Here is a 10,844-nt window from a genome sequence, read left to right on the forward strand (position 1 = left end):
GGATCACAGGATCGAGAAAGAGCGGTCGGCTTGTAGCTAGACCAAATATCGTGAGGCAAAGGGAATAGCATGTATATTATGTTGTGATGGTTCGTCTGATATGATCTTCGTGTGCGTATAGGAGTTGGCACGTCTTGCTAGAGGCCGCTACCGACTATTGGGCCGAGTAGGAGTACTCGGGCCATGTCTATACGTATCCGAACCCATAGGGTCACACACTTAAGGGGCTGGAAGCCCAATTCGGATCTGATTCGAGTTGGATTAGGTTTAGAAGTGCTAATGGGCCTCGGATCCAGAGGCCCGTCAGGAACCTCTATAAATAGAGGGGTGGGGGCGCCCTAGGGTTCACACCTTTTGGCGAAACACACCTGCCGCGCCTCCCACGCCCTCGCCTGTTGCAACTCGCGGATCTAGCAGTCCGGTTTGCGACGCTTCCTCCCTGCACGTGTGGATACCTTGGAGGTGTTGCGCCTGCAGCACTTGGACGAGCCGCCGACGAGCCACGACGAGCCGACGACGAGCCGCGGCACCGGAGGCGATCTTGCTGCACGTGGACGAGCTGCTGAGGAGCTGCTGGACGTGATCGACTACGTACGACTACGTTGATCGACTATGTACGACTACGTGATCGTCTTCACTGCATCGACGCATATCTACATCTTCCGCACCAGTAGTGCGTCGAGTGGTAATCCCGTGATCCTTATACGGTAGTTCTTCCTGGTTATACGCGGTAGAATTTTTGTATTGCGCTAGTGTAGCCTACCTCGTATCGCAACAGTGGTATCAGAGCCGTAGCTGCTTAGTTTTGGATTCGGGATGTGTGCATATGGAGATATGCGAGTTTTCCGTTTGATCTATGTCCTGTTTTCGTGCCCTTGCTGCAATGGTAGTGTAACGACATACTCCTACCGGTCAGTTTCCGCCATCGGAGTTAAGTGATACACGTAAATCCAGTTGCAGTGAGCGAAGATCAATATGATTGGTCGAATCAAAACCTAGGGTCATACGCCAGGCGCATTAGATGTGCAATGGTAGATGAGATCTACTGCCGGGGTCGGGATTTTTGCCGTTTGCGTATGCTTCGGTAAATCAGCCGTAAATTTTCGGTACGATCTCGGATTGGGGCGAATTTTATATTAAAATTGATCTACAGAAAAAGTTACACATGAAATTCAACCGCTTCGCCATTTTTGGCGAAATTAGATTTCCCAAATTCGGCTTGGAAGATGGAGTTTCGGGCATCCGAAGTTTGGAACGTTAGGACGCCTAACTCTATTTTGCAGGATGTATGTTTGTATCTTGTGATCAGTATGGCCCCCTTGTGTATGTGATGCATGTGTGTAACTCATTCGTGACCTGCGTGTCGCGCGTACGGCAACACGGCAGGAGCCATATGTGTTGTCACTTTATTGTATTTAATGGTCTGCGTACCAATCTGTGATGACCCAAGCAACTATGTAATCTTCATTACTAGATTCTTTACTAGCTATTAGGCGTAATAGCATGCTCTAGTTCTTGGAGGACTCATCACCAGGAGGATGGCGCACATGGAACATGGAGATGGAGATCACCATGGTGAACAGGTTCTATGGAGATGGAGATCACCATATGAAAACGGGCCATACTGTGTCACAACTGTGTGAATGCTATTCTGTTTATGTTTTACTTTTTGCGTGCTGTGATGTTAGAAGTAGAACGATCCCTCACAAAGTTTAAGTTAGTATGCCCTCCCAACTAAAACTTGCACCGTCCCATGTCTTGTACAGTTAGTGGTGGGTCTATGAAATTAGGGTGCCACTAGTTTTCCTTGACTAGACGGGTTTGTGTCGGACACTTACACGCATAAGGGTTGGTTTGCTTAACAAGGTTATCTTAACGGTTAAGGACCTTGGGGCATAAAGGTTGGGCGCCGAGACATAGAGATGTCACCCAACAACAGGAGTCATATGTGATATGATTAGCAAAAGTTGCTTACCGATCTACCTCGTTTGCTAGCGGTGATGCTAAAGCTCACTAGTAGACTTGTTAGTTGTGGATCCTGAATCACTAAGTTTCAATAGAGGGATATTGATTTTAGTGGGAGTAGATTCTGTTAAAATAGTTCAATGTAATTTGCTCTATCATGGATACGTTTGTCTTAGTGTATTTTGCATTACTTTTGTTGTAGATTAAATGGCACCTAGCAACACCACCACATCGTTTGCTTTGCGTTCGGTCCTTGAGAAGGACAAGTTGAATGGAACAAACTACTCGGATTGGATCCGTAACCTGAGAATTGTTCTCAGGGCTGATAAAAAGGAAGATGTTCTAGACACCCCACTACCACCAGTACCTGCTGATGATGCATCTGCTGCCGTTAAGGCTGCTTACAAGAAGGCATTTGATGCTAATCTTGAGGTAAGCTGCCTTATGCTTGCTTGCATGGAACCCGAGCTGCAGATGCAGTTCGAAACAAATCATGAGGCACACGATATGATCGTGGCGCTCAAGGACATGTTAGGACCGAAAGGTTCAATGTGTCCAAAGCCTTTCTGGAATGCAAGTTAGCAGAAGGCGCAGCAGTAGGACCACATGTAATCAAGATGGTTGGTTACACTCAGCGATGTAATCAAGTGCGTCGAGTGGTAATCCCGTGATCCTTATACGACAGTTGTTCCTGGTTATACGCGGTAGAATTTTTGTATTGCGCTAGTGTAGCCTACCTCGTATCCCAACAACTCTAGGGTTCAATCCCTTTCGGACTAGCAGCAGCCGTGCCTCCCACGCCCTTGCCTTATTGCAACTCGCGGACCTAGCAGTCCGTCTTGCGACGCTTCCTCCCGGCACGTGTGGATACTATACCTTGGAGGTGTTGCATCTGTAGCACTTGGACGAGCAGCCGCACGAGAGCTTCAACGAGGAACCTGACGAGCTGACGACGAGCCTGACGAGCCGCAGCTCGAGGAGGGAGTCACTGCACATGGACGAGCTGCTGAGGAGCTGCTCGACGTCGACGTGTTTGACTACACTGCATCGACGTGTGATCGACTTCGCTAGACGCGTATCTACAACTTCTGCACCTATGCGTCGAGTGGTAATCCCGTGATCTATAACAGTAGTAATTCCTGGTTTACGTAGTAGAAAATTTTGTTTTGCACTAGCGTAGCCTACCTTGTATCCCAACAATATTAAGAGTACTCTTGCGCCGGCTCCCTCAAACTTGAGAGATCCATCGAAGTAACCCAGTGTTCAGGGCGTTCTACCAGTGTAGGCAACTGATTTTCCCTCCAATCAGCCATGAAGTCGACTAGAGCTTGGGACTTGATTACTATTCTTGGTTTGAATTCCAAGAACAATGCTCCGAGTTCCACTGCCCACTTTGAGATTCTGCCCGTGGCGTCCATGACGGATATGTTGTGTTCCTAGAAGTAGTGTCGCAGTATCCGCGATGTGAGTAGTATGGCATAGAGTAGCTTCTGGACCGATGAGTACCATGTCTTGGAGTCCGAGAGTACTTTGCTGACAAAGTATACTGGTCTCTGGACTTTGTAGATGTGGCCTGGTTCAGACCTTTCGACTACTATTGCTGTGCTGACAACATGAGTGGTTGCAGCGATATACAAGAGCAAGTCTTCATTTGGTGTTGGAGCTGTGAGGATTGGTGGCTTTGACCAGAAGTCTTTCAGCTGTACCAGAGCCTTATCTGCCTCCTATGTCCATTGAAACTTGTCTTGTCGCTTGAGTAGTTTGAAGAAGGGTAGACCCCGTTCTCCAAGTCTTGATATGAATCTGTTTAGGGCCTCCATGCAGGCTATAAGCTTCTGCACATGTTTTATGCCGGATGGGGCCTGCATATTGGTGATGGCGGAGATTTTCTCAAGGTTTGCCTCGATTGCTGATGATGAACCTGAGTAGTTTCCCCGATGGTATGCCGAAAACGCACTTGGTAGGACTGAGTTTCCATCGGAACACTCGCAGAACACTCGCAGGCTTGTGAAAGTTTCTTCTAAGTCTTCGATCAGATCGTCTGGATTCCTTGTTTTGACTACTACATCGTCGATGTAGGCTTCTATGTTGTAGTGTAGTTGTTTCTCAAAGCATATTTGAATTGCGCGTTGATAAGTCGCTCCTACGTTCTTCAGCCCAAAGGACATTGTCTTGTAGCAGAATGCTCTGAAAGGGGTGATGAACGCGGTCTTGGCTTGATCTTCTTCCTTGAGTGCTATCTGGTGATATCCTGAGTAGTAATCGAGGAAACAGAGGACTGCGCATCCAGTTGTGGAGTCGACTACTTGGTCGATTCTGGGGAGCCCAAAGGGATCTTTGGGACAATGCTTGTTAAGATCTGTGTAGTCGACACACATCCTCCACTCATTGTTGTTTTTCTTTCGAACTAAAACTGGGTTGACTAGCCAATCAGGGTGGAAAACTTTTTTTATGAAACCTGCCGCGAGTAATTTGGCTAGCTCTTTCTTAATTGTGTCTCTTCTGTCTTGAGCGAATCTTCATAGTCGTTGTCTTTTTGGAGTAGCTTTAGGATCAATGTTGAGTGAGTGTTCGATGAGTTCCTTGGGCACACCTAGCATGTTAGGCAGTTTCCACGCGAAAATGTCTCGATTTGCCTGAAGGAACCTGACGAGCGCGTTTTCCTATTTAGGGTCTAGCCCTATTCCGATCAGGACTATTTTGGATGAGTCGCCAGTCTCGAGTTCAATGGCTTTGAAGTCCTTGTCGTTTGCTGGCTTGACTTTAGTAGCTCCTGACTTGTTCTCTGGAATTTCGAGTTCTGCCGGAGTGAGCTTCTTTGACGCAGTGAAGACTTGTTGCATGGAGTTGGGTATTTGAGTAGTCACAACTATCTCAACAGCTTCCGTGTCGTAGTCATAGGATCAACTTAAGTCTCCATGAAGAGATAGCTCTCCTTTTGGTCCTGACATCTTTAGTAACAGGTACACGTAATATGGGATGGCCATGAATTTGGCCAAGGCTGGCCTACCAAGGATGACGTGATAAGAAGTCTCGAAGTCGGCCACCTCGAACCAGATGTATTCTGTGTGGTAATGCTCTTTGGTGCCGAAACTAACCGGTACGATGACATGTCCTAATGGGATAGCTGCATTGCCTGGGACAATTTCGTAGAAAGGAGAGCCCGTTGGAGTAAGAATCTTGGTAATGTCGAGGCCCATCTTTCGTAGAGTCTTGGCAAAGATTACGTTGAGTCCGCTGCCACCATCGATGAGTACTTTGGTTAGTCTTGAGCCTGCGACAACTGGGTCTAGTACCAGAGGGAAACATCCTAGTTCCAGGATTTTAGTCCATTGATCCTTTCTGCTGAAGGTAATGGGTACCTCAGACCATTTAAGAGGTGTGGGGGTGGCTGGTTCGATAGCCATGATTTCTCTAAGTACTAATTTGTTGGATCGCTTAGAGGCAGTGCCTGGAATTCCGCCCAAAATGACGTTGACAGTTTTAGACAATGTCTGGAACTTGTCTTCGCCATCTTCAGTTTCATCCATCTTGCCCTTGCCTTTATCCTTATTGTTGTTATTGCTATTGTTGTTGGCGGGAGGTTCTGGCAACTCTTGCATTACTCTGCGAAGGTTGTAGCAGTATATTGCAGCGTGCTTGCTGTGCGGGTGCCATGGGCATTGTTTCTTGAGTAGTTTGTTGAATCAAGGGTCATCATTTTGTTTGTTTGGTCCTTTCTTGCTTGAGTTTGACATTGTTGCAACGGTATTGTCTAGTTTGCTTTGCGATTCTGATTGCTCAAGTAGTTGTTTTGGTGATCGCCGTTGCGGTTTCTGTCTTGTTGTTGGTTGTTACCATGGTTGTTGTTGTCATGCTTGCGATTGCGGTGTGAGTCGAACCTTTCGCGTTCCTTATCTTCTTTGTTAGCCCATGACTAAGCCATAATTTTGAGTTCTTTGACATCCACCAAACAGCGTCTGCCAAAGTCTTGGAACATGCATCGGTCCCGGAGGCCGTTTTGAAAACATTTTATCACATCTGCCTCTGAGATGTCAACAATTGTAGCCTTTTTTATCAAAAAAGCGGTGTAGGTAGCCGCGTAGGGATTCATCCTTTTGCTGCTTAACCTGAGCCAAGTCAATTCTGTTACCAGGGCGCTACATAGCTCCTGCGTAGTTGCTTGTAAAAGCTTTCTTTAGATCAAACCATGAGTCCGATGGAGTTAGGCTTCAAAGATTCAAGCCAGGTTAGTGACGCCAGTTCTATGCATACGGGGAAGTGGATGACCTTTGTATCATCGCTTCCGCTTGCAGCTTGGACTGCTAGTGAGTAGCAGTGGAGCCACTGAACTGGGTCTTATTTACCATCATACTTGGTGATGCCCATTGGTTTGAATTTTTCTAGCAGAGTAGTCTTCATGATTTGTCTTGTGAAAGCGGGGAAGTGGTCATTGTCATCACCCTCAGCTTCACGTTCACAGCGGTGATTGTTGATTATATCTCGAGCATCGCGGTTGTGGTTTAGTCTTTCCCTAAGATTGCTGATGTGCGAGGGTTTTGGATTAGCTCTTCGGTGATGTGGGCCTTCCGCAGAGGCTGTACGACTACCTTTGGCTGCATCTCTGTTTCGTCTTGGAGCTTCACGTGCGTCTCTTCTTTGGCTTGGGCCTTCAAGTATGCCCCTATGTTGTCTTGGTTCTTCGTGTGGTTGGTTTGAATGTCTTGCATGGTCTCTGCTGCTGCCATGCTGACTTGAGATGCGAGGCACGGATGGGATTGGTGTTTCCTTGTCGAGGAGTTTGTATGCCTGTTCTACCAAGTATGACAGGAGATCGCTGTACTTGTCCGGAGGCATTGAACGGGCGATAAGGTCGATAGAGGCAATAGTGACAAGTGGCGTGTTGTGTTCTCATGTTTGTACTGCTTCGAGTGCTCTGTCAAGGTTCATGATGGAAAGTCTTGTGGCTAGAAGTCGACGACATTCTGCTCTCTGAGTGTTTCTTGCTCTTCTTTGAGTTCTCTGGCTGCTAGTTTCGCCCTCCGGGGCGTCAACTAATAATTCATCTTGGGAGACTTCTTCGACATGGCGTTCCCGACGAGGAGTTCTCTGATGTTGGTGTTGATTGCTGGTTCTTGTTTCATCAGCTGGCAAAACAACAACAAAGAGTTCTCTATCCGGAGAGTAGCTTCCAGAGCTGGATGTTATGACCTCCGTGGAGCCATCTTCTTCGCGGATCGGTGAGAGTGGAGTACCCTCTTGGTATGGGAGGATGTCCAAGTGTGCGACGAGGTGTGACTCGTTGTCCTGGGCAAGAAAGGATGGCTTCATGCCCGGCCAGTAGACGAATATGCTTTGCGGTGTTGATGTGATTACTAAGCCCTGCTGCTGACCTGATAAGGGGAGTTCTTCAAGAGAGTCCGAGTCGTAGTTGTGGTCCTCAATTGACTTCAGTTTGGATTGGACTTTGGATAGAGCTTTTTGATGAACTGTGACTGCATTTTGGAGTCTGAGCGGGAATTTGCTTGGAGTTGTATCCGGTCCACACGATGGCTGAATTGCCTGCTCGTGCGGACTAATCCAAGTTGTGGTTGGGTCTGAGTTGTGGTCGAACCCGGTGTTGTTCAAATCAAAAAATTTGAATTTCTCGACAAAATGTCGACGAGAGTTTCCACTAAGATGCTTCTTCTCCTGTTCTTCAATGATGCAGTGTTGGAAACCTCCAATGCCATTAGTGATGCAGAGCCAAGAGCCAAAAATGAATGTTGCGCCCGCTTCAAACGCGAACGCAGGCTTGATGATGACTGGAGCCATCGATCTCGCGCGGAGAATTTTGGCGACTTCCCCTACCTGGCGCGCCAGCTGTTGGTGTTTTAACCCGGCAACATATCAAGGGAGTACCCGAGATAGTGTTTTGGTTGGTGGGTGTCGCCGAAATCAAGGAGTCGATGGTGACGCAGGAACACGATTTAGAAAGGTTCAGGCCGCTAGATCACGCAATACCCTACATCCTGTATGTTGTATGCTTATATTCGATTGAACTCATTTTGAGGGGGTCCTTGCCTGCCCTTATATATCGGAGGAGCAAGGTTATAGGGTAGTCTTTTGTACAAGAGTACTAGTCGGATGCGACTAGAGAGTCCTACTCTAACTCGGCAAAGTAGTCCTACCGCCTTCCGACTAGTTCTTCATGAATCCATATAGTCTACGTTGCCCTGTAGTGTAGTCTTTATGTCCTGATACGTCTCGAGTACGTCCCCTTGAGTGGGTCCGTACAGATCTTCTAGTGGGCTCAGGGATGTATGGCCGACACCGAACGACGCTCCTGCGCCCGCGGTCGAGGCAGCCACCGGACCACTGGTCCATGAGGTGCCGTCTAGGTAAGCCGCTGCCTGGCCGGCCGCCTGCTGCGCTTGCCCTTAGCTGGTTGCTGCCAGTCCGGTTAGGGTGCCATCCGGCCCAAATGCGGAGCCTCCAGCACCCCCAATCCCCGGATCGAGGTCAGCCACAATCGATCCACTATTTTCCCCACCCAGAGCGGCCTGCCTGCGCGTCGGCATTGGGCGCCGGAGGGGATTCATGGTGCCGCCGTCTTTCTGCCTGCGAGTGCGAGAGAGGGAGCGCGATGCGAGAGGGTGCAACAGAGGGAGCGCGTCCTTCTGCCTGCCTGTGGTGGCATTTTTGACATAATTTTGGTGAAGTTGAGGGGCAATTACGTAATCGATGGGGCTGGCTTGCGGGATGGAGCCGCATGGAGCCACGAATTTCGGCTCGATCTCGCGTGTTGAAAAATGGCTCCATCTACACCAGGCTTCTCCGATGGAGCCATTCCTTTGAAGTCCTTTGGCACAGCTCCACCTAAAACGGCTCAAGGAGCCGTTCCTGGAGCTATACCAAACTCACCCTATGTACTCTATATATATATATTTGGTTTTTTGGTATGGATCAATTACATATTTAGCCAGATTTTTTGAGCTTGTATTTTGTATATCATACTACAATATCTTTGGATGTAATTGGTGCTTGCAAAGTGGTTACACATAAACATAGTGAGGTTTAGCCCGTGTTTCAGGGACCACCATGCAGGGTGCACTGGACTGGAAAGGAAAGGACGTTGTTCGGTAATGGGCTTGTGTATTGGGCCGTCAAATAGTACCAACAATAATGAGCAGCCCACAAAATTACAGACCGACCCCGTCTCGGCCTCCCGGTGCGACCGATACCGTCTCGATCTCTACTAGCGTAGATCCTATGGAACCGTATGGATACCGCCTCCACGTATGGGTCCGTAAAACAACCATGCGTCGTAGATCTGTACACGCATCCTCAAACGCTTCGTCCAAAGCGCACTCCCACCGTCCCGCGTCAGCTAGCTTTGGAGCTCTTCCCGGCGGAAGTCTGCTGCCTCCGGCGGATCGCTTCGGTTTGTAAGATTTCTTGCCGATTTTGATTCGCTTCATTTTGGATTGGATCTCTTGTCTCGCGCCGCTGCCATGGCCGTCGCCGCCGCGGCTGCTCCGCCGCTCCTCCCCACCCCGACCGCTCGCAGCTTGCCCGCCACCTTGCTCCCCACCCCACCGCCGACCGGCCACCTCATCCCATCCCCGGCTTCCTCCGCGCCACCGAACCATCGCTTGTCCCCCTCGCCTGCTTACATCCCGCCGTGCCGCCGCCTGGCCGTTTGCTCGCCCGATCCACCCGCGCCGGCGGTGCCCCACCTCGCCCCCTCGCCCACTCTCGCCATGCCTTCCACGCGCACTTCCCCCACGCCGCCGATCCATGCCCTCTTGGCCGCGTACGTCCCGCCGTGCCGCCGCCTCGCAGCTTGCTCGCTCGATTCCACCGCGCCGCCGATCCATGCCTCCTCGGCTGCGTACGTCCCGCCGTGCCGCCGCCTCGCGGCTTCCTCGCCCGATTCCACTGCGCCGTCAGCGCCCCGCCCCGCCTCGCCCCCTCACCCGCTCCCGCCACAGCTTTCGCGGGCAGTTCGCCCGCTGTGATCCCCACCCCGCCGCTAACCCCCCGCCTCATTGGCTCTCCTGCTTCCCCCGCGCCGACGATCCATTGCTTGCCCCCCTCGCTGGTGTACGTCCCGCCATCCCGCCGCCTCGCGGCTTGCTCGCCGGATTCCCCCGCGCCGTCAGCGCCTCGCCTCGCCCCCTCACCCGCTCCTGCCGCTCCTTCCGCGTCCAACCCGGGCCGCGCGTCCACCAGCAAAAGCTGGTTCCGGGACAAGGCGGCCTGTGCCGATCTTGCGCTGCCGTCCTCGCCGGAGAGGAATGCCAATCTTGCGCTGCCATCCTCGCCGGAGAGGATCAAGGGGTTCAAGGTCCCCGGCCGCGCCTCGCTCAGCTGTGTGAAGGATAGGGTCGCTGGCTCCGATGTACTGGCGAACAGCGGCTGTCTCAAGCGGAATTTGACGTCGCCTGCTGATAACATCGGTAAGAAAATGAGGTATGAATCTCCATCTTTGTCAGAGGACTCCGGCTCTGATTCAGAGCCGGAGTTCTATGCTGGTCCAGCGTTTCGTAACGCCCCTCCTGCTAGTTCTCTCCCGATTCCGATATCGTTAATGATGCGTCGCAACAAATTTATAGCCCCAGCTCTCAATGGTTTAGCATTTTAGATTATTGTCTTAATATAGTAATTTGTTATGTGTTGTTTAATCACCTAAGTTTTAGTCTTTATGTATAAATTGCTATGCTTTTTATTTTTAGGTTGTTTAATTGCTTATCTCAATTTTCTTTATGTATTTTAGGTTTGATTAGTTTAGGTTAGCTACTAACTCCGCCTATGTTGTTTCAACATAGCCGGTCCCAAGCCCGGGTAAAGGAGGAGGGTATGCTATTTCTGATCATTATGGATGTTTAAATAGCCTCATTTGGAAGGCGAAAGATGAA

General features: G+C 50.0%; 1 protein-coding gene across 1 annotated transcript; it reads left to right on the forward strand.

Moving 5' to 3' along the window:
* Positions 1-9,437: 9,437 nt before the first annotated feature.
* Positions 9,438-10,570, forward strand: LOC101753880 (vegetative cell wall protein gp1-like). Its single transcript, XM_004959237.1, has 2 exons — positions 9,438-9,817; positions 9,931-10,570. The coding sequence occupies exons 1-2, from the start codon at positions 9,438-9,440 to the stop codon at positions 10,568-10,570; spliced, it is 1,020 nt and encodes a 339-aa protein (XP_004959294.1).
* The last annotated feature ends 274 nt before the right edge of the window (positions 10,571-10,844 follow it).

Source organism: Setaria italica, chromosome II, assembly GCF_000263155.2.
Source record: "Setaria italica strain Yugu1 chromosome II, Setaria_italica_v2.0, whole genome shotgun sequence".
Classification (NCBI taxonomy): domain Eukaryota; kingdom Viridiplantae; phylum Streptophyta; class Magnoliopsida; order Poales; family Poaceae; genus Setaria; species Setaria italica.